Source organism: Bombus terrestris, chromosome 2, assembly GCF_910591885.1.
Source record: "Bombus terrestris chromosome 2, iyBomTerr1.2, whole genome shotgun sequence".
NCBI lineage: Eukaryota > Metazoa > Arthropoda > Insecta > Hymenoptera > Apidae > Bombus > Bombus terrestris.
Genome location: NC_063270.1, coordinates 16,427,808 through 16,451,576, shown reverse-complemented (window position 1 = coordinate 16,451,576; position 23,769 = coordinate 16,427,808). Strand labels below are relative to the sequence as shown.

Sequence of the window (23,769 nt, the reverse complement as noted above, 5' to 3'; positions counted from 1 at the left end):
TCAAACGTCGTTATTACCGTGCGCTGATATTAATCGTGCAGATTTCATTTTTATACAACTAATCGCTCGTTTCAATAAGCATGCGTATTTTAGTTTCAAAAGATAAAAGCCTACAGTTGCTTACCATTTTGCACGTGTCACGGATAACGTCCGGTATACCGCGATACGTTGTTTCCTAATTTCGCGCGATAAATCACTGTCACTCGCGACGATCAAGTCGATTTATGTGAAATTAATTACAAAAAAATTATGTTGTAACTAAGATTTGAGTACTGACCATATAATATAAATAATTTTCGCGAATGATGTACATATTTTATATTTAACAGAGAAAACGAGAATTGATTGTAAATATTCTAATAAATAAAAAAAAAAAAAAAAAAAAAAAACAGAGAAAATTAATAAATGCGCGTGTAGTATGTTGCGTGGCGTAATCGTTCCTTTTCAGACTTTCATTCTCTCTGTCTTTGCACGTTCTCTGCGTTCGAATTTTTATGAACTGCATTTTCGTGCTCTTAACGTGGTGTGTGTATCGCAGAAGATAGATTTTGTGTTTCTCATTGGCTGGTTTGCGGGTTTGAAGGTGGACCTTCGAACCTTTTCATCTCCCGTAGGGGAAATTGTTAGGAACAAATGCAGTCTATTGTTTCGTATTTTCTTTGAAGAGTGACATCCTTATGGTAGAATGCCTTGACATAAACCACGTGTCCCAACGTCTGGGTTTCGAGCGAAGTCATAAACCTTGGCTCGCTAAGAACGTTCCTGCACACTTGAAGGGTATAATATACAATGTTCAATTCCTTTTTTTCTTTTTTTTTTTATTTGGAATTAATTTACAGTCAATTCTAATTGAGAATTATAAGTAAATTATTATGGCGTGGTACTATAACGTGAATAATAAATGATTATCGTATGTTTGATTCGTATGTTGATACAAAGGTAATTAAAGAACAGATCCATAGATTTTTTTTTATTATTTAATTTGTACTTGCCTATTGAGTTTGCCTATTTTATTTCTTTAATGAAGTCAATGGATTGTTTTCTTTTTAGTCTTCATTCATAGATTTTCTCAGTGTGAGAATTAATCGTAAAGTACTTGTAAATAAAACAGAAAAAGAAAAAAATGAAAATCCATAGATGTGCGAAGAATACTTGGTACTTGACGAGACACGTGAAAGCAAGCTGTTTAGAGTATTTGAGTTGTCGAATGAACAAAGAGTTTACGGCCACCCAAAGTTTTAGGAACATGTGCATCCAATGAAAGAAATAAGAAAGTAAAATAGGAGGGGATGTACTTGAGCATGGACAAATGGTTGGAGAAAATGCGTGTAGGAATCAGTCAGAGCTAAGAACAGTAATTCGAAAGAGAGAATTTGTGTCTTTTTTTATTTGGTAGAATTTTTACAATCAATTCTCATTGAGAATTATAAGCAAATTATTTTGGCGTGGTACTGTAACTTGCATTACAAGTGTTTACAATATGAGAGAATTTGTGGAAGTTAAAAATGAAGAATCGAGAGTGAAAGTCTTGAGTGATATATATATATATATATATATATATATATATATATATATATTTTTATTATAACGTTTATTGTCCAAGATGAGTATTACATGTGTATGCTATTTACAATAAACAGTGAATTTCGGTTGTGCAGTGGTTTAGGCAAAAGTAAAAAGCTTTGAGTGAAAGTTACTGTGTGTGATTGAATTATGTCCTTTTTATTGCTATTGGATTTTTTTATTATCAAGAAGAATTGACATTATTTTATTTAAAACTTTGTGCATTATAAATTCGTCGACGGCTATAAATTTCTATAATACATTTAATGAGACCTTATTACAATGACAACTGCATTTAACTGTGAGCCACGACATAATGAATGATCAAAATTTGAATGACCAAAAGCGTTCATTGGAGTGAAATTGCAAGAATATACAATTATTCATTTAATTATAAAATGAAAAAAAGACGATGGATTTGATTAAGTGTGCAAATATGGCGCCCATAGAATTTTTCTATGTGAAATAGTTCCATCAACTGCGATGGTGGTGTAATGGCCAGCATAGTTGTCTTCCAAGCAGTTGATCCGGGTTCGATTCCCGGCCATCGCAGGAGATTATTTTACTTTCACCAAGCTTATATTTTTTTTATTTAAGTCGCTTTATCTACAGCCAGTAAATATCCTTAAAGACGCAGCACCTCAACTACGATGGGGGTGCAACAGTGAGCATAGTTGCCTTCCAAGCAATTAATCCGGGTTTAATTCTCGGCCATCGCAGTGATTTGTTTTTTTAGTTTTGAAACTTGTATTTTTTCTTCGAATAGTTTGTTTCTTCCTACCAGTGTCTTTTTGTTTGAACAGCAACATTTCAACTGCGATGGTGGTGTAATGGTCAGCATAGTTGCCTTCCAAGCAATTGATCCGGGTTCGATTCCCGGCCATCGCAGGGTTTATTTTTTTTTTTTAAATTTGTATTCTTTATTTAAATACATAATTAGTTTATTCCCATTATTGTCTTTTTGTTTAAACAGCAATATTTCAACTGTGATGGTGATGTAATGGTCAGCGTTTTCCATAGCCTTCGCAGATGACCAAAATAATATCCCAATAATATACCATATAAACAGAAAAATAGGGATTAAAAGAATACTCTACGAGGAAAACTTAAATGGACAGACTGTAGACACTAGGTGGAGATACAACATGACCCTTCCCCAAAAAGACACAGAAGACAATCACAGAAAAGACATAAAAAAATATTGGTGGATACCGAAACCATAAAAAAAAAGAAGTAACAAGAGAATGAGCCACAAAATGGCAACGCTCGAATCTCCCTCCGTATAAAATAGCTAAAATATTATAAACATTGTAAATATTGTAAATAATTCTACAGGACACCCCTTCCTTCCCTTCCCCGCACGCCATCTCACGCCCCTTCCCAAAATCCCATAGCCCCTTCGAAAACAAAAGTAGACTACCAAACTGTCCCGTTTTTGCGACCAGGATTTCAGAACGGAGATAGGAAGAAAAATAACAATATCGTATATGTCGGGGAGGCACTAGGATTTGAGGTGTGGGAGGATTTGAATTTTCAAATTTGAATTTTTAAATTTGAATTTTCAAATTTTTAAATTTCAATTTTTAAATTTGAATTTTCAAATTTGAATTTTCAAATTTGAATTTTCAAATTTTTAAATTTGAATTTTTAAATTTGAATTTTCAAATTTTCAAATTTGAATTTTCAAATTTGAATTTTCAAATTTTTAAATTTGAATTTTTAAATTTGAATTTTCAAATTTGAATTTTCAAATTTGAATTTTCAAATTTGAATTTTCAAATTTGAATTTTTAAATTTGAATTTTCAAATTTGAATGTTCAAATTTGAATTTTCAAATTTGAATGTTCAAATTTGAATTTTCAAATTTGAATTTTCAAATTTTCAAATTTGAATTTTCAAATTTGAATTTTTAAATTTGAATTTTCAAATTTTCAAATTATCATATTTGAATTTTCAAATTTGAATTTTCAAATTTTCAAATTTGAATTTTCAAATTTGAATTTTCAAATTTTCAAATTTGAATTTTCAAATTTGAATTTTCAAATTTTCAAATTTGAATTTTCAAATTTGAATTTTTAAATTTCAATTTTTAAATTTGAATTTTCAAATTTTCAAATTTGAATTTTCAAATTTGAATTTTTAAATTTGAATTTTCAAATTTTCGAACTTGAATTTTCAAATTTGAATTTTCAAATTTAAATTTTCAAATTTGAATTTTTAAATTTGAATTTTCAAATTTTCAAATTTGAATTTTCAAATTTGAATTTTTAAATTTGAATTTTCAAATTTGAATTTTTAAATTTGAATTTTCAAATTTGAATTTTCAAATCTGAATTTTTAAATTTTCAAATCTAAATTTTCAAATTTGAATTTTTAAATTTGAATTTTCAAATTTTCAAATTTGAATTTTCAAATTTGAATTTTTAAATTTGAATTTTTAAATTTTCAAATTTTCAAATTTGAATTTTCAAATTTTCAAATCTAAATTTTCAAATTTGAATTTTTAAATTTGAATTTTCAAATTTTCAAATTTGAATTTTCAAATTTGAATTTTCAAATTTGAATTTTTAAATTTGAAATTTCAAATTTTCAAATTTGAATTTTCAAATTTGAATTTTCAAATTTTTAAATTTGAATTTTTAAATTTGAATTTTCAAATTTGAATTTTCAAATTTGAATTTTCAAATTTTCAAATTTGAATTTTCAAATTTGAATTTTTAAATTTGAATTTTCAAATTTTCAAATTATCATATTTGAATTTTCAAATTTGAATTTTCAAATTTTCAAATTTGAATTTTCAAATTTGAATTTTCAAATTTTCAAATTTGAATTTTCAAATTTGAATTTTCAAATTTTCAAATTTGAATTTTCAAATTTGAATTTTTAAATTTCAATTTTTAAATTTGAATTTTCAAATTTTCAAATTTGAATTTTCAAATTTGAATTTTTAAATTTGAATTTTCAAATTTTCGAACTTGAATTTTCAAATTTGAATTTTCAAATTTTCAAATTTAAATTTTCAAATTTGAATTTTTAAATTTGAATTTTCAAATTTTCAAATTTGAATTTTCAAATTTGAATTTTTAAATTTGAATTTTCAAATTTGAATTTTTAAATTTGAATTTTCAAATTTGAATTTTCAAATCTGAATTTTCAAATTTTCAAATCTAAATTTTCAAATTTGAATTTTTAAATTTGAATTTTCAAATTTTCAAATTTGAATTTTCAAATTTGAATTTTTAAATTTGAATTTTTAAATTTTCAAATTTTCAAATTTGAATTTTCAAATTTTCAAATCTAAATTTTCAAATTTGAATTTTTAAATTTGAATTTTCAAATTTTCAAATTTGAATTTTCAAATTTGAATTTTCAAATTTGAATTTTTAAATTTGAAATTTCAAATTTTCAAATTTGAATTTTCAAATTTGAATTTTCAAATTTTCAAATTATCATATTTGAATTTTCAAATTTGAATTTTTAAATTTGAATTTTCAAATTTGAATTTTCAAATTTGAATTTTTAAATTTGAATTTTCAAATTTGAATTTTCAAATCTGAATTTTCAAATTTTCAAATCTAAATTTTCAAATTTGAATTTTTAAATTTGAATTTTCAAATTTTCAAATTTGAATTTTCAAATTTGAATTTTTAAATTTGAATTTTTAAATTTTCAAATTTTCAAATTTGAATTTTCAAATTTTCAAATCTAAATTTTCAAATTTGAATTTTTAAATTTGAATTTTCAAATTTTCAAATTTGAATTTTCAAATTTGAATTTTCAAATTTGAATTTTTAAATTTGAAATTTCAAATTTTCAAATTTGAATTTTCAAATTTGAATTTTCAAATTTTTAAATTTGAATTTTTAAATTTGAATTTTCAAATTTGAATTTTCAAATTTGAATTTTCAAATTTTCAAATTTGAATTTTCAAATTTTCAAATTTGAATTTTCAAATTTGAATTTTTAAATTTGAATTTTCAAATTTTCAAATTTAAATTTTCAAATTTGAATTTTTAAATTTGAATTTTCAAATTTGAATTTTCAAATTTGAATTTTCAAATTTTCAAATTTTCAAATTTGAATTTTCAAATTTTCAAATTTTCAAATCTAAATTTTCAAATTTGAATTTTTAAATTTGAATTTTCAAATTTTCAAATTTAAATTTTCAAATTTGAATTTTCAAGTTTTAATTTTTAAATTTGAATTTTCAAATTTGAATTTTCAAATTTTTAAATTTGAATTTTTAAATTTGAATTTTCAAATTTGAATATTCAAATTTGAATTTTCAAATTTTCAAATTTGAATTTTCAAATTTGAATTTTTAAATTTGAATTTTCAAATTTTCAAATTATCATATTTGAATTTTCAAATTTGAATTTTCAAATTTTCAAATTTGAATTTTCAAATTTGAATTTTTAAATTTGAATTTTCAAATTTGAATTTTCAAATTTGAATTTTCAAATTTTCAAATTTGAATTTTCAAATTTTCAAATTTGAATTTTCAAATTTGAATTTTTAAATTTGAATTTTCAAATTTGAATTTTTAAATTTGAATTTTCAAATTTGAATTTTCAAATCTGAATTTTCAAATTTTCAAATCTAAATTTTCAAATTTGAATTTTTAAATTTGAATTTTCAAATTTTCAAATTTGAATTTTCAAATTTGAATTTTCAAATTTGAATTTTCAAATTTTCAAATCTAAATTTTCAAATTTGAATTTTTAAATTTGAATTTTCAAATTTGAATTTTCAAATTTGAATTTTCAAATTTGAATTTTTAAATTTGAAATTTCAAATTTTCAAATTTGAATTTTCAAATTTGAATTTTCAAATTTTTAAATTTGAATTTTTAAATTTGAATTTTCAAATTTGAATTTTCAAATTTGAATTTTCAAATTTTCAAATTTGAATTTTCAAATTTGAATTTTTTAAATTTGAATTTTCAAATTTTCAAATTTAAATTTTCAAATTTGAATTTTTAAATTTGAATTTTCAAATTTGAATTTTCAAATTTGAATTTTCAAATTTTCAAATTTGAATTTTCAAATTTTCAAATTTTCAAATCTAAATTTTCAAATTTGAATTTTTAAATTTGAATTTTCAAATTTTCAAATTTAAATTTTCAAATTTGAATTTTCAAGTTTGAATTTTTAAATTTGGATTTTCAAATTTGAATTTTCAAATTTTTAAATTTGAATTTTTAAATTTGAATTTTCAAATCTGAATTTTCAAATTTTCAAATCTAAATTTTCAAATTTGAATTTTCAAATTTGAATTTTTAAATTTGAATTTTCAAATTTTCAAATTATCATATTTGAATTTTCAAATTTGAATTTTTAAATTTGAATTTTCAAATTTGAATTTTTAAATTTGAAATTTCAAATTTTCAAATTTGAATTTTCAAATTTGAATTTTCAAATTTTTAAATTTGAATTTTTAAATTTGAATTTTCAAATTTGAATTTTCAAATTTTCAAATTTGAATTTTTAAATTTGAATTTTCAAATTTTCAAATTTAAATTTTCAAATTTGAATTTTTAAATTTGAATTTTCAAATTTGAATTTTCAAATTTGAATTTTCAAATTTTCAAATTTTCAAATTTGAATTTTCAAATTTTCAAATTTTCAAATCTAAATTTTCAAATTTGAATTTTTAAATTTGAATTTTCAAATTTTCAAATTTAAATTTTCAAATTTGAATTTTCAAGTTTTAATTTTTAAATTTGAATTTTCAAATTTGAATTTTCAAATTTTTAAATTTGAATTTTTAAATTTGAATTTTCAAATTTGAATATTCAAATTTGAATTTTCAAATTTTCAAATTTGAATTTTCAAATTTGAATTTTTAAATTTGAATTTTCAAATTTTCAAATTATCATATTTGAATTTTCAAATTTGAATTTTCAAATTTTCAAATTTGAATTTTCAAATTTGAATTTTTAAATTTGAATTTTCAAATTTGAATTTTCAAATTTGAATTTTCAAATTTTCAAATTTGAATTTTCAAATTTGAATTTTTAAATTTGAATTTTCAAATTTGAATTTTTAAATTTGAATTTTCAAATTTGAATTTTCAAATTTGAATTTTTAAATTTGAATTTTCAAATTTAAATTTTCAAATTTTAAAGTTTGAATTTTGAAATTTTCAAATTTAAATTTTCAAATTTGAATTTTCAAATTTTCAAATTTGAATTTTTAAATTTGAATTTTCAAATTTGAATTTTTAAATTTGAGTTTTCAAATTTTCAAATTTAAAAATTCAAATTTAAAAATTTGAAAATTCAAATTTGAAAATTCAAATTTGAAAATTCAAATTTAAAAATTCAAATTTGAAAATTCAAATTTAAAAATTCAAATTTGAAAATTTGAAAATTCAAATTTGAAAATTCAAATTTGAAAATTTGAAAATTCAAATTTAAAAATTCAAATTTGAAAATTCAAATTTCAAAATTCAAATTTGAAAATTTGAAAATTCCAATTTGAAAATTCAAATTTGAAAATTCAAATTTAAAAATTCAAATTTGAAAATTCAAATTTAGAAATTCAAATTTGAGAATTTAAATTTGAAAATTTGAAAATTCAAATTTGAAAATTCAAATTTAAAAATTCAAGTTAGTCGATGAAATCGTACTCGAAACTCTCACGGTGACGCTATTTAGGAAAACTGCTCCACTGTCTAGCGGCACTAGGTCTTTTATATTCGTGGAGACAAGTCTTCGTTCGGAAAGTGAGGGAAATTGCTGTTGTTGTTAATTGGTCAGTCTTTGGAAGTGTCTTCACGGAAAAGACTGTTTGCCTATTTTCGTTAATTAAGGTTTAAGGTTTATGACGGGTCATTAGGCTGGCTGCCGATGTTTTGCGAATATGTCTCGACAATCGGCAATCGACCTACCCATAGAATAGGGTCTGCTTATGACGAGCCATGAGACAGAAACCGTTAGTATGCTTACTGTCGAGTGCCGTTACAACTATTTCTTTTTATGGAGGGCTATAGACTTTTTCATGACTTTGTTAGAAAAATGTTCGTCCCTTGACCGCAGGCTACGTTCGGTGACTGGTTGTCACCTCGAACCCAAACTCATTCTCATAGATTGCAGGCAATTACAATCGTGCTGAAGGACGGTGATTGTTTAACTACGGCTATGGTGGAATCCAAACTACAATATTAGGGGTTTTTTACCGGTTTCGACGGAAGGCTCCGGTGTCTCTCCATCTCCGACATATATAAGCACCGCTCTACAGTGACTTAAATCTAAGTTATATATTTATCGGAGATGGAAGAACACCGAAGCCTTCCCTTTGGAACTTTGGGAAAACCCCCTAATACTGGAATTTAGATTCTACCATAGCCGTAATTAAGCAGTTGCCGTCATTCGATCCGACTGTAATTGTTCGAGATTTATGATAGTGAGCTTAGGCTCAAGGCGACAACCAGTCGCCGAACGTAACCGCGGTCAAGGGATGAACGTTTTGTCTAACAAAGTTATGGAGAAATTCTATAGCCCTCCTTAAAAAGAAATAGTTGTAGCGGCACTCGACAGTAAACATTCTAACGGTTTCTACCCCGAGGCTCGTCATATGCAGACCCTATTCTTCGGGTAGGATGATTGTCAGATATCGATGCATATCCACAGTACATGTTCAGCTAGCCTGATGATGATAAATCTTAAGTTTTAGTTAACGAAAACAGACAAACGGTCTTTTTTTTCCACGAACGACGCTTCCCGCTAGCAACTTTCCCTCAAGGTCGGCTAGCATCCTTCTCTAACCATCACCATGGAAATTGACCAATTAACAGTAACGTCAATTTCCCTCACCCTCCGAATGAAGACTTTTCTCCGTGAATCTGATGACCTCGTGCCCTTAGACACACCCATCATAGTTTTCCTTGATTGTAAGCATATTGTAGCGTCACCGTGACGGAGAAACACTCTCGTACGATCTCATCAACGATTGAAGTATCGTTCTTACACGCAGTGATTACTCCACGTTCTAACAGTGAGTACAACTTAGACGTTACCGAAGAGTAAAGTTCGCTATCCCGTTGACCGCGGATTCGTTATCGAATCTAAGACCATTGTCATTAGCGTTACGAGTGCCTAATCGCCGCAATTAATTGTCAAATCTGTTATATCCATACTTGTGTTAATAAACTCTATCATTCATTGTACCACAACGATAGCTAATTCCAGTGGAGATTCATCAAACGCCAACAACTCCAATCCTAATGGCGACCCGACATATTTATAACACTAAAAAATGTAATTCCGACACACAAAACACTGTATGGCTATGTCGTACCGTTACGTATCGGTACTTTTGCCTAAATCACCCCACAACCAAAGTCCATTGTTTATTGTGAACAACACACAAATGTAATACTCATCTACTGGTCAACAAACGTTATAAAAAAAAGGGTAATGATCAGCATAGTTGCCTTCCAAGCAATTGATGCAGGTTCGATTCCCGGCCATCGCAGAGATTTATTTTACTTTTAAGCGATATTCTATTTTATGCAATTACAATACTTTTCTGATATTCCAAATAAGCAGCATTCATACTGCGATGGTGGTGTAATGGTCAGCATAGTTGCCTTCCAAGCAATTGATCCGGGTTCGATTCCCGGCCATCGCAGTGTTTATTTTTTTATTTTTTTAATTTTTATTTTTTTGTTTAAATACATAATTAGTTCATTTCCATTATTGTCTTTTTGTTTAAACAACAATATTTCAACTGCGATGGGGGTGTAATGATCAGCATTGTTGCCGTCCAAGCAGTTGATCGGGGTTTGATTCTTGGCCATCGCAGTGGTTTGTTTTTTTATTTTTGAAACTTATATTTTTTGTTCGAATAGTTTGTTTTTTCCCACGCGTGTCTTTTTGTTTGAACAATAACATTTCAACTGCGATGGTGGTGTAATGGTCAGCATAGTTGCCTTCCAAGCAGTTGATCCGGGTTCGATTCCCGGCCATCGCAGAAATTTATTTTGCTTTCAAGCGATATTCTTCTATTTTATGTAATTGCAGTAGTTTTTCCGATAATCCGCACAACTAGCATTCATACTATGATGGTGGTGTAATGGTCAGCATAATTGCCTTCTAAGCAGTTGATCCGGATTTGATTCTTGGTCATCACACGGGTTTGTTTTTTTATTTTTAAAATTTATATTTTTTCTTCGAATAGTTTGTTTTTTCCCACACGTGTCTTTTTGTTTGAACAATAATATTTCAACTGCGATGGTGGTGTAATGGTCAGCATAGTTGCCTTCCAAGCAGTTGATCCGGGTTCGATTCCCGGCCATCGCAGAGATTTATTTTACTTTCAAGCGATATTCTATTTTATGTAATTGCAGTAGCTTTTCTGATAGTCTGCACAAGTAGCATTCATACTGCGATGGTGGTGTAATGGTCAGCATAGTTGCCTTCCAAGCAGTTGATCCGGGTTCGATTCCCGGCCATCGCAGGGCTTTATTTTTGGAGATTTTTACCGTATAATTTTTTGTATTAATAATAACAAGAACTTCGTAATAATTTCCTAATAGTTTATTATAATTATTTTGCAGCAATAAGAATATTTTACTAACCTCGAATGTGTCGTATTAAAAAAAGTTGTGAACTTCTTTGATAAGACTATACATTCGATTTCGGTAAGATGTTATATCAAAATATTTGATTAGAAAAATATGGAGGTAATACTGAACATTTTTTATGAATAACAAATGTAGCAACAAAATATTTGTAATTGTTTTATAAAAATTTTACTTCTGTGATATATCACGTGTAACAAAAACCGTGTTTCCTAACTTTTTCGTTATATTTCTGCATTTCAATCGTATTTTTGATCACCTTAAATGTTTAAATGATCCTATTATCTACATTTTTTAACGCTATCGTAATAGTTTTCGTTGAGAGAACTTTTGAAAAGTAACAGAATTGGTGGGAAAACTGTTATTGTGTGATAGCAACAACCAATCAAGTAACTACGAGTTCGATTTGTAGATTTGGCAACAATGGCAACAACGCTGCTTGACTCAGGCACGCGGTAGTAGTCATTTACTTCAGTTAGTTCTAGATGGTGAGGTTGCTTTGAGTGATAAGGCGATTATTTTATTTATCAAACAAAGACCACGCAGAAATACTGTACATTTTGAGCACAAACAGCATTAATCAGGTAAGATTGAATGAGGAATTATTTATAAAAATTTCCGAACCATTAAAGTCTTTGAACTTAATTTTGAAGTCATTGACCGAAGTATCCTTTGATTTTATGAAGTTACAGTTACAGGAAGTAGAAACGATACATTAAATAAGTGATTTTTATTATTATAAAAGTATATTATTTATACAAAATATATAGAAGAATGAAACTTGTAGCAAGATTATCTTCAAGAAGAACTTAGATCTATACATATGTATATATAACAAAGATCATATGTATATTACGAATGTTGTATTATATTTTTTCGTTTGTAAATTCTTTCAAGATAATACTTTTGTAAATGAAATATAAGCATTTATTATACAGAACATTCTAAGCATAACTAATTTCATACCTTTACTGTTAGTTTAATTTATTATTTAAAATATATATAAAGTAGGCAAGTAACAGATATTTTGTCAAGGTTTATTTAGCTTGAAAGCCATGATATCTCTATATTTAGGAATAAGAAATGATGTTCTATATATACTTTTATTACCTGAAAATTTTCATGTTACAATTAGAGTTTTATTTCTCTTTGTATTTATAGATAATTTCATTAAAAACAGGACAAATGTAATGTAACAAAACATATTTACAAAACATCAAAAATATAACAATGGAAAAATTGCATAAACATATTCTTAGAATGCTACGAGAAAATATAGTGGCTGATATGGATGTACATAATGGTATTATGAAGCCATTGCAATCAGAATATATATTAAGAGATCAGCACATACAAGAAATTGAAAAAGGTTCTTCTAAACAGAGAAAAGCTGAAATTTTACTAGATATACTTCCAAGGTATAAATTAGATATGGAATATAAAATTTGTTACATTTATGTAACAAAATATTTTTGAGAAGCTTAATTTTCTTCATCACCTTTCATTTTTAGTCGTGGTCCATATGCATTTGATATTTTTCGCCAAGCTTTAAGACATCATTATGAATGGTTAAGTGATGATATGGACAAACTTGAAGAAAATGGAAAATCTTTTTCAGATATAAAGTATATGGGTACACCCACTCTCCCGCCAATTTCACCATTAACTGTGGTAAGAGAGGAAAAGGTACGTATATGTTATTAAAACATCAGATATTTATTTATTATTAATCGTGATATTTGTTATTATGTATGCATACTTATGGAAATCAATTATGTAAGTTTAAAAAGAAAAGTTATCATATAATTGTTAATGCCAATGTTATTCATTATGGATAATTTTTACATAATATTAAACTAATGGTCATTCATTTTAGATGAAACAGTTACAAAATTGCCTAGAAGAATTACAACCTAATGAATATATTGTACTGCATGGTATGAAAGGTTTTGGTAAATCATCTTTAACAGCTAGCACATTAAAGAATAGTAAATTTATAAGAAATATATTTTATGTAAGTTGTCATACACTAAAAAATTATAAGCACGATATTTGTCTGTAATTTAAGCTATTCGTTATATTTCTTCCAGAATGAAGTATATTGGATCAAATTTGGACATAAGCGTTCAGTTGATGAAGATATATTAATTCAACTTAATAGACTATATCACCTTGTTAAGAACCTGGAAATATTACCAGATTCATATAAACCAGAATCTTTAAAGGATTCGTTGATCCACTTCTTGCAAGATTACTTTAGTAGAGCAAAACATTGTAATGCTTTGTTAATTTTGGACGATGTTTGTGATAAAAAAATAATTGACACATTTGATTTTGAATGCAAAACATTAGTGATTACAGCCGATCTTGATGTTGTATTGGAAAAGAGACCTTGTGTCATTGAAGTAAATTATTTTTCCTATCTGTATATGATATTCATGTGTTTTAATAAACATATTATGGATATTATTTATTTACAGATGAATGATGGATTTACTGAAGCAGAAACTTTAGGTCTGTTCGCTAAGGTGTTAGATACAGAAGTGGAACGACTTCCTGTAGAAGCAAAACTAATTAATCAAGAATGTAAAGGGATGCCTTTATTAATAGCAATGTTTTCTGCACAATTTGAAGAATTTAAACATGATATGAAGTTACATTCAAAGAGATGGAGATATTACTTGGATTCATTAAGAAATAAGGATGAAAAAAATCAGTAATATGTCAAACATATAAGCGTATATATTTAAATAATTTCATGTTGGAATAATATTAAATAATGTTTTATATGATTTTTAGTGTAATTAAAAAATTCTTGGAGAAACAAGAAGCCATTTTTAATATGTGTATAGATCAATTACCTCTTGAAATGAAAGAACATTATGAAGAATTAGTTATTTTTAGAGAGGATGTTAATATAACACCGCAGGTAATAGAACTTTTGGTCTTACTCCATTTAATAATTGTATATAAAACATTCAAAATTGTATATATTGTTGTATATATTTGCTTTATAGACATTGGAAATTTTGTGGGGAGGATCTCCTTTTCAAGTTGAAGAAATGATGCTTGATCTATGCCATAAATCGCTTGCTGCTAAACAGTGGAATGCAGAATTACGAAGTTACATTTATGGCGTACATGATTTATTACTTTGCCACCTACGAAAAAGATTTTCAGAGGGTGAATTAGTAGAAATGCACAAGTCATTGATTGAAAAATATCGTAAATATTGTAATGGTAATTTTTCGAAATTACCGGCGGATAATTACAGTTATTCCTATATTGGATACCATTTGGAACAAGCAAAATTATATGATGAGTTTCCTAATATATATTTAGATTTTGATTTCATTCAGCAAGCAATAATTCATAGTGGCCTAAATAATTTATTGATCGATTTAAATAATTATAAAAAATATATTACCAAAAATTATGATCGAGTATATGAAATGCGTCTTATAGACTTGGGAAAATTCTTAGAAGAACAATCAAGTGTTATAGCAGAACATAGGCGTAAAAATTGTTTGGATATAGTACAAATTGCTTTGAGTCATCCTTATGAAGGATATGTTAAAGATACTGCCACTCAACTTGCAAAAGAAAGATCCAAGTATTTATATATATTTCATGCTAAAAAATTAAGGCACATGGATATGCCATTGAGTGAAGAAGTATTAACGAAAGTACACACGTTGTGTTTTACGTGTGATCCAAACCTAATTTTAATTGGAACCGGAAGAGGTGAAATATTTTTGTGGGATACCTTTTACAAGAGGCAAAAAGTTTTCACTGGACATGACAAGAATTCTTGCATAAAAAAGATTATCATATCTAATGAAGGAGATTGTTTTTTATCGCTAGATGACCATGGTGTCGTGAAACTTTTCAGACTTTTTGATGACGAAAATTATAAACAAAATAATGTTGCTGTATTAAGTCCAAGACAAAAACAGTCTTTTTGGAGTGGAATTTTTACAAGTAAAATTCCCCATGATGATAGTTCAGTAGTATTTTCTGTTCCTGGTGAAGTTATATTGGATATGACATTTGCACATGACAGTAGTTCTGTTGCAGCTTGTACAAACAAAGGAACAATAAGGGTATAAATAAATTTAAATAGAAATTTATTAACATATTTTCATTAAATAAAATAAGATTCTTTTCTTTAGATTTGGGATCGTCGTGGAAATATATTATCAGATCCTGGCCGTAGCCCTCAAAGGTAAATTTAATAAAATTGTTTGCTTATACATTGTTTATATATTGATAATTGAAAAAATAAAGACATAAATTTTTGTAGTAACCTTAAGAATGTAGCGTTTACAATGGGAAGTAATCTGCTTCATGTAATGGATGAAATACATGGTTTCCTAATATCGTATTGTAAATATGGAGAAGAGTATACATATATATCATCATATAATGTAGATTTACAGAAAAAGAAAATTATCCTTTTCTGCAGTGTGCCAGAACAAAATAATTCTTTATTCATTGTTACTGAAGAGAAAGCTGTATATGTAAAATGGTTTAGATCACAAAACCATATACATAGTTACAATAAGCAAACAAGAGCAAGTGTTGAAAATGAAAAAACTGTTTATGTTTGTGCTAGTTTGACTAATGATGGTCGGTACATAGTCTTAGCCGATTCCAGTGGTTTTATAAATATATGGAATACAGATGTTGGACATCAGCCAATAGCTACTTATAGAAGTCGTGTCTCCTCCTTGGATACATATTGGTTAAAAGAAGAAGGATGTCACATTATTTGCGGTAGTGAAAATCAATTACTTCATAAGTGGAAACTTCCAGTAGAAGGAACTAGTACTTCAATAAGAAAACATTTATTTGATGCAAAAGTACAGAATTTTGGTGATGCTCCGGATACTATCGTTACGGAAACTCTGTCAAATACTATTATTACATTAGTTGATGATAATAAAATAGCAGAAACTGAACCTATTAATGCAAAAATAAATAACTTAATTCTTTATGCAGAGAAAATAATTTATGTCACTGATAAAGGCATTGTCAATATATTTAACATAAGGAGCAAAGAAAATATACCTGTATTAAACTTTACGTCTAATGTGGAGTTAGTTGAAATTTTAGATATGAAAAGAGATCACAACAGTGATATACTCGTTTGTAGAGGAACTGATAATAACTTAAAAGTAAAATAAAATTGTATTATATATTAGAAATGATAAAATATTTCTAGATTGTCTTAATTTATATATTATCTTTTACAGGTGTGGGAAAACGTAAAACTAACATATTTAATTGAAGATGCAGGATATATTATTGCAATTCATAAAGTTGATAAAGAATGTGTAGTAACAGTGACTAGAAATGGTATAATTACAATTTGGAATATTAATGGCACAAATTGGGTGCGAGTGGACATAGTGAAAAATTTAGATTCAGTTAGTATTTATAGTTGCTTAAGTTACCACAAAAGTTTTCTAGCTGTGTTAAATGAAAATGGAGATGTTGTTCTCTATAAATTACAACAAAATACAATGTCATTGCCGGCATATATCAAAATAATTGAATATTTTAGAAAAAGATATACCCAGAAATTAACATGCTGCGAAATTTCGCAAAATGATAAGTATTTAGCTATAGGTTTCGAAGATGGAGATATTTCTGTAAGTATTCATTATAAACAATTTTGCTAGCTAAATTACAATGTTGTTACTTTTCAGATTATTGATACATCAACATCGGAAGAGATAAATAAATTGAGTTTTCATACAAGTTCTGTTACTCAGTTACGTTGGGCTCCATCTGTAATTAAAGTCCCAATTTTGCTTTCTGTAAGTTCCGATGAATTAGTTTGGTGGAACATTGCTTTAGCTCTATACATACGTAAACCGAAATGGCCATCAATACGAATAAATCGCAGCATTAGTACTCCTTCCGTTGGTGTAAAGGGAAATATTACTCCAAATATGTCTACTAGTCAAAGCATAGACTCGTGTATCTTCAATATGCAAAATCAGGTAGAAGATAAAGATACTAAGTCTGACATAGATAAAGAAACTAAATTTTGGAAATTTAAAGAGGGTAAAAATCCTAACAAGCCAGCCTTATTAGGTGTTGTCGAGCTACCTTCGAATTTTTTTGCTAAAGTATGCATATCTACCGATTTTACTAAATTTGTTACAGTTGATATATATGGATCTGTTAGTACTTTTACATTATGTGGATATAATTAATGATAATTTTTTTTATTAAATGTTTTTATAAATCAATTTAAAAAAATTTTATAATTAGTCTATTGAAATTATATTTGTTCTAATAATTTTACTTGCATATAAGTAAAAATTTGATATAAGCTCAATGAATTGAGTTTTATGAATGGTAGATATGACTACTACATTAAGATAAAATACATTACAAGTAGAAAAATAAGAATCTGATCGATGCTGATGATCATAATAACGACGGTGTTAAAATTTTATTGCATTTTTATACAATCTAATTGATCGATGCTCAAAACTGCACATGGAGCACATGAAAACTACTTAACAATATCCTAATACCACTGCCACATGCATTTATCAGAAAATTATAAGATCTCTTATTTATACAATTACACAGAAGAGCCATAGTTGCAGTTCCGACTACATTTTTTATAATGAATTTATAGACAATACAATTTTTGGACAGACCTTAGAAGTAGCTATATATTTTGAGTCACTTATAGTTTTTAAACCCATTTTTAGGTGACTCAAGTTGGTAAATGTAGCTTGTAAGATTTATTCTATTTATTACTTGTACAAATGCTCTTTTTTACATATTTTAGATAATTATACTCAAGTACCATATAGGGTACATACAAATGCTAATATATCATTTATAAGTAAGTATTATTGCAATATATAAAATATATTGTGGCATTATATACATAATTTTTGTAAATACGGAAAATTGTATTTTACCATAAAAAGTCGCAAAAAAATTATTCATTTTTAGCGATCAAAACTTTTATTATAAATACTAGAAAAATTCATAAAATATTTATATTACATGATAAAACTAGAACATAATTTTATATAATTAGGAAATTTATTATCTTGTATTTGGATGTTTATTTTGTATTATTTAAGAATAAATTACAAAGTGCTAAATTTGTAAGTCAACGATATGGAAAAAAATTCGATTTAAGTTTCTATTAATTTTATAAATTATATTATAACAATGTTATAATATAATTATTATACACTATTATAAATGTGCGGGAGTAAGTCTTTCATAATATCTTAAAAAAGCCAAATTTCATTCAACAAATATAAAATATAAAGTAAATTTCTAATGTTTTATAAATTATGGAAAACGTTCATGTCTGATGTTTGCTCGTTCATCGAACAACGAAGTCAATACTATTTTCTGTCATTATTTTATACTATGTGCCTTAAATGTATAATAGATATCTATATTTAAAGACGTCGAATGTTTAACGTGTTTGTATATTTAAGTTATATGTTTAACAATCAATTTATGACGCAATTTCCTTTAAATAAGGCTTAAGTTATGCATTTACTTTATATATTGAACATGAACTATTGTATATTAATTGCATGGCATAAAAATTATACCTAATTTGTATCATAATAATATGATAAAATTATACTATAATTTTTATGCTATTCATTTAATATCAATGTTTTTTCAGTTTTAGCGAACTTATTTTGTTCTATACAATTATAGTATTACTAAATATTCTAATAAGATAAATATTTAAAGATATAACAAACAGAACAATAATGTATAGAGGGAAAGTTGTCAACATTACGAAGTACAATTATTTGTAAAAGAATGAAATAAGATATATATTGTACAGGTTGCATAAATTCTGACGCATTCGATGCATGCAATGACAAATATATAGTTATGTAGACGTCGAAATATTTATCAATTTTGTGATATAGGAATACACATGACCAATGTATTCATGTTAACTGTGGTGCAATTTATGGGAGATGCGAACAATACCGCTGCTCACGAGTAAACCATAATGTTTGTCGGCCAAAACAAAGTTTGCATTCTCTCTCGTTGAGCTCAATTTTTGATAGCATTTATTGTATTATGTGCGATTTATTTGCATTTTACTTGATGTTATAAAGGCTATATACATTTTAATGTACATAAATAAAATACATTTGTAAATACATATTCTCGTTTCATTCCCACGAGATCAACGTACCGAGAGCGGAATTGCGTTCTTAAAACGCGTTACCGCATTGCGATCCTCAACTTTACACGTGGTTAATATATTAATAGAACAGAATGACCATGCGACATACGATTTGGCAACTGCACAAACCGTTCAATTTTGTTCTCTAGGCCAATGCCAATACTATTTATATTATGGCATGTGTATTGTTAGTAGGTGATATAGTACATTATCGGTAAAGTTAGAGAATTAATATCCTTATCTTACGTTAGAAGTTTACTCTATGAAAAGTTATACACCACTGCAACAATTCATATCTTCGAAGCGCCAGGAGTATTTGGAATTCATTTGTTGAATTGATAACTATATGTGTCTATTAATAAACGTATCACTAAATTCCAACAATTGGAAACGACCTGACGGATAAGTATAATTTAGATTGCATGATAACATCATATCAGTTGTAGTCTTATCTTCAAATGACAATACGATAATTTCATCGAAATTTTAAATATAACCGCTCAAATTTAATGATAAATTGGATAAATTTGTATATTATTAAACGAAACTTTAATATTATACATGTAATATTTCCTTTATTTTGATAGATCTTTGATATGTCAAAAGTGGTTAGAGACGAGATTTTACGACATGCTGTATTATTTTTAAGTATAGATTCGAATCGATAATTCTTGAAGGGTACTTGCACGTGCTACTAATCGCGCGTTGATTATTATATCACTATTATCCGTAAATATTGATCGATCATGAGTGTATGTATGTTTAACATGGTCCTAAATAATCTACGACAGTATGTGCGAATATAAACCACACATACAGAGATACAGAGTACGTTTTAGACTAGCGGTTTAAGTCCCGGAAATCTGTGAGGGGAAAGGAAAGAGCAGACTACCCGTACCACCAGCGCGGCTACCAATCGGTGCACTTCGCGATATTCAGTCTCAGTGTACGGATCGTCTTACCGCTTGTACTTTCCACGTTCACTCGTTTTGTGGCAGATCTTTAAGTAATTCATTTGCCAAGTTTTGTTTGCCTTTAGACAATTATCGGCGTGTGAACGCGTGAAACACAATGTCGGTCGCCTACAAAAACACAATGAACGTGATTGGCAAGTTCGTGCCACAGAAGTTCCAGCCACTGTGGAATCACCCAGCTGGTTAGTAAGTTATCAATGATTATCCAGTTTTCTCAAGCAGTGACACGTGCGTACGACATATGCGCTCGTGTCACTGTGCATCACTCTCATTCGGTCGAAGAGGCAAAAAATACGATGTCGTGACGTCATACAAGCTTTAGGCATACCTTACCTTTTTGCTGTCTCGTGTATCATACGATAGTATATATTTAGATAAACTTGACCGTCTTCATATCTGTGAACATGTAAATCAATGTCATTCCGTGACACATTGTCTTGCATATCTACTAGAGCTCGGATAGTTTTATGCATTCTTCCTTTCATGTTGTCTAGCGAATTTATACAATGTCAACGAGTTCAAAGTATTAATGATAACGCATTAATATTCACTGAATAATCTGAAAGCTTACGACAGATTAACTTTTTTTGTAATTGGAGTTTGGAACTTGTTGGAATACGATTAAGTAACGCGTGTACATTTTGAAATACGATTCACGTGAATTCGGAGATATGACACAATCGTTATCATTACACCACGAATTATTCGTATTTTATTTGTTTTCTTTTTTTGGATTACATACGAGTAACATATAAAAGAAATACATAACAGCAATTTAACCTATTTTCCCCTTTCAGGTCCGCAGACTATATTCTTCTGGGCACCAGCTTTTAAATGGGTCAGTAATATCTGAAGCTTTAATATCTCTTGAAGTATTTAATATACATATGTATATTTTTTGACATATACACATCGCATCAGATTGTGACAAGAGAAGAAATTCGTTAATTACGTTTTAAGATCTTTCTTTATCTAAATATACATACAATAGTTTTTCTTTCTATAGTATAAATGAATCAATTTTAACATGAAATAGACAGTACGCGTGTTTCACGTCCTTCGTTGCGCTAAACGTTATAAAAATATTACTCGACCGTGTATCCTCATGGACTTGATCCAAATGCGATGTTGATCTGGTAACGTTTGTTACGAAAGAAAGTATGAATGTCGTTATTGTCATCAACATCATGTTCAATAATTCCGTAATGCTTCTACATTTCCACAATAGGACATAGAATCAACAATATACATTCATCATCGATACCTATTTTCTAACACAATATTAAAGAACAATAAAGGAAAATTATCTCGCGTAAATGTCACATATTCGTAACTTAGATAAATGTAAATTTCACGGATAATGTTTCTTAGGTATTACGCGCGCGTGCGTGCATACTTATAACAAATCGCGGTCAATCTACCTAGCTGAATATAGGTCAGCCTTCTAAAGTAAATCATCCGAATGTGATCTGCATTGTTGACCCTTTCGTTATTTCCCAGTCTATCGTGGTACGTGTCTTATTTTCCTTCTTCATTTCTTTCTCATTTTTTATAATATAATATATATGTATATATTTTAATTGCGTTAAATCGAAATTTGCAAATTACAGGGACTTGTAATAGCTGGCCTCAGTGATCTGCAGAGACCAGCAAGTGAAATCTCTATTACCCAATCGTCTGCCTTGGGCATTACTGGCGTGATCTGGACCAGGTACTCTTTAGCGATCACTCCGAAAAACTGGAGTCTTTTTAGCGTAAATCTCTTCGTCGCTATAACGGCATTGTACCAAGTTAGTCGAGGAGTAATGTAAGTCTATGTTTTATATGTTATGCAAGAATCTTTATGTTAGTATAATAATAATCATATAATGATCTTTCTGTTCCGATGTATTATTTATAGCGGATATATTGATATGTTGATATACACACATATACATATGTCTTTCCATTTAAACATATATTTTCTATTCATTCGATGAATGTTAAACCAATATCATTATATCATGCGTTGTATACATTATGTGTGAATAAGCGATAAATTAAATTACAAGATTCTATCTTATGTATGTATTTTACATGTCTGATTAAATAATATATTTTGCAGGTATCAAAGAGAACAAGCATCTTTAACCGAAAAAGCGCTGGCGAAAGAAAAATAATGACTACGTCAGGACAATGTACATTCCTAGGGATCCAAATACTTAAATGTATATATCTAGAATATTAGAATCACTTTAGTGACTTGCGGAATTTATTCGATCTTTACGTAATTTCGAACAAGAGTAAAACACAAAGTTAGGGAAATTCATAATCAGCATTGATTATGAAAGTTCCATAGTAAAATTGTAAATATTACAAATTCAAGTAAATTGGTGTTACATGTATAAAAAAGGAATTAACCGACGTAAGCTGTAAGCAATCACTGAGACAAAGGATGTAAGTAATCATAAAATCCCGAAAGTAAGCAATTGCGAATTAGATAGACTAGATCAATTACAAAAAAGAGATTAAATGTAATGTTCGAAAGTAAACGTTAAAAATGCCAACATTCAGGAACGCGAGACACCAATAATTGAAAAATTCAAAAGTTCAAAATTTTAAACATTGATGACCAGGAAGCAAACGATATAAATTGTCATGTTAGTCTGTTTAATATAAAATATGTTTGAATACCAAAAATGAGACAGTAATAGCATAAAATTCTTCATAAAATGTTCATATTAAGCTGTGATATTGAACATAAGATACTGTTCGTATTTTTATTTCATTTAGCAATGCACAAATTTTAAATCCTGTACTAAGTACAAATGTACCAATGAAACTCATAGAACATAATTTCAATATACAGTACAACATTTAAAGGCATATATTGTAAACAAAGACACCAATCTATAGTACATTAGTCTGTAGTAATATAGTAGATTTAGGTGAATATGCTTACGTACATATCTACCTCTAATTTTAAGTAATAATGTACAATTTATTGGTCTTAATGATTCGCAACACTGATACTGAAGTACTCGAAGAAGTAGGAAATGTACAAATTGTATACCAAGTTCGATAATGTTATCATTGCCTTGTATACATATAATAAAATAATATATTTTTCTAAAAACTGCTTCCTAATATTATCTTTTTCATGTTTAGTTTTATTGTTAGAGAAGTAAATCGTTATAATTCATGTAATTTTGTGAAATACACTATTCATTGCTTTTTGTATTTAAACTATAGCGCTAAAAATTACGCTCTATCTGAGAGAAAATTGTACTAGTGTCCCTAGAAAATCTAGGAATATTTCAATTTGCAAGCACTGTTTATACGGCAATGTATAACTTACAACTTAGATTGTACAGGTTATATTTTGCCTGATGTACCATGGAAATCGATTGCGATATTAGTTCCATCTTTTTCCGTTCGATACGGGCGACGCCACGATCGAGC

At 27.6% G+C, this 23,769-nt stretch overlaps 2 protein-coding genes and 6 non-coding genes across 13 annotated transcripts; all 8 read left to right on the top strand.

Annotated features, from left to right (window-relative positions):
* Positions 1–2,043: 2,043 nt before the first annotated feature.
* TRNAG-UCC lies at positions 2,044–2,115 on the top strand. Its single transcript has one exon. It is a non-coding gene; the product is annotated as a tRNA-Gly (tRNA).
* A 264-nt stretch (positions 2,116–2,379) lies between these two features.
* TRNAG-UCC lies at positions 2,380–2,451 on the top strand. Its single transcript has one exon. It is a non-coding gene; the product is annotated as a tRNA-Gly (tRNA).
* A 7,673-nt stretch (positions 2,452–10,124) lies between these two features.
* Positions 10,125–10,196, top strand: TRNAG-UCC. Its single transcript has one exon. It is a non-coding gene; the product is annotated as a tRNA-Gly (tRNA).
* A 270-nt stretch (positions 10,197–10,466) lies between these two features.
* On the top strand, positions 10,467–10,538 carry TRNAG-UCC. The gene has a single exon. It is a non-coding gene; the product is annotated as a tRNA-Gly (tRNA).
* A 257-nt stretch (positions 10,539–10,795) lies between these two features.
* On the top strand, positions 10,796–10,867 carry TRNAG-UCC. Its single transcript has one exon. It is a non-coding gene; the product is annotated as a tRNA-Gly (tRNA).
* Positions 10,868–10,952: 85 nt separating this feature from the next.
* Positions 10,953–11,024, top strand: TRNAG-UCC. Its single transcript has one exon. It is a non-coding gene; the product is annotated as a tRNA-Gly (tRNA).
* Positions 11,025–11,573: 549 nt separating this feature from the next.
* Positions 11,574–19,330, top strand: LOC100651239 (apoptotic protease-activating factor 1). Of its 6 annotated transcripts, none has more exons than XM_012320283.3 (12): positions 11,574–11,732; positions 12,329–12,566; positions 12,660–12,834; positions 13,025–13,162; positions 13,239–13,553; positions 13,629–13,864; positions 13,948–14,077; positions 14,166–15,251; positions 15,321–15,373; positions 15,452–16,325; positions 16,404–16,802; positions 16,860–19,330. In XM_012320283.3, the coding sequence occupies exons 2-12, from the start codon at positions 12,379–12,381 to the stop codon at positions 17,370–17,372; spliced, it is 4,107 nt and encodes a 1,368-aa protein (XP_012175673.1). In that variant the 5' UTR covers positions 11,574–11,732; positions 12,329–12,378; the 3' UTR covers positions 17,373–19,330. The 6 variants fall into 6 exon arrangements, with proteins under 6 accessions (XP_012175673.1, XP_048267625.1, XP_012175672.1 ...); XM_048411668.1 differs by having other exon boundaries at positions 12,310–12,566; positions 13,034–13,162; XM_012320282.3 differs by having other exon boundaries at positions 12,310–12,566.
* Positions 19,331–19,912: 582 nt separating this feature from the next.
* Positions 19,913–23,443, top strand: LOC105667097 (mitochondrial pyruvate carrier 4). The gene is made up of 4 exons (XM_012320281.3): positions 19,913–20,510; positions 21,126–21,166; positions 21,939–22,135; positions 22,433–23,443. Exons 1-4 carry the CDS (start codon positions 20,426–20,428, stop codon positions 22,485–22,487), a joined length of 378 nt encoding a protein of 125 aa, XP_012175671.1. The 5' UTR covers positions 19,913–20,425; the 3' UTR covers positions 22,488–23,443.
* The last annotated feature ends 326 nt before the right edge of the window (positions 23,444–23,769 follow it).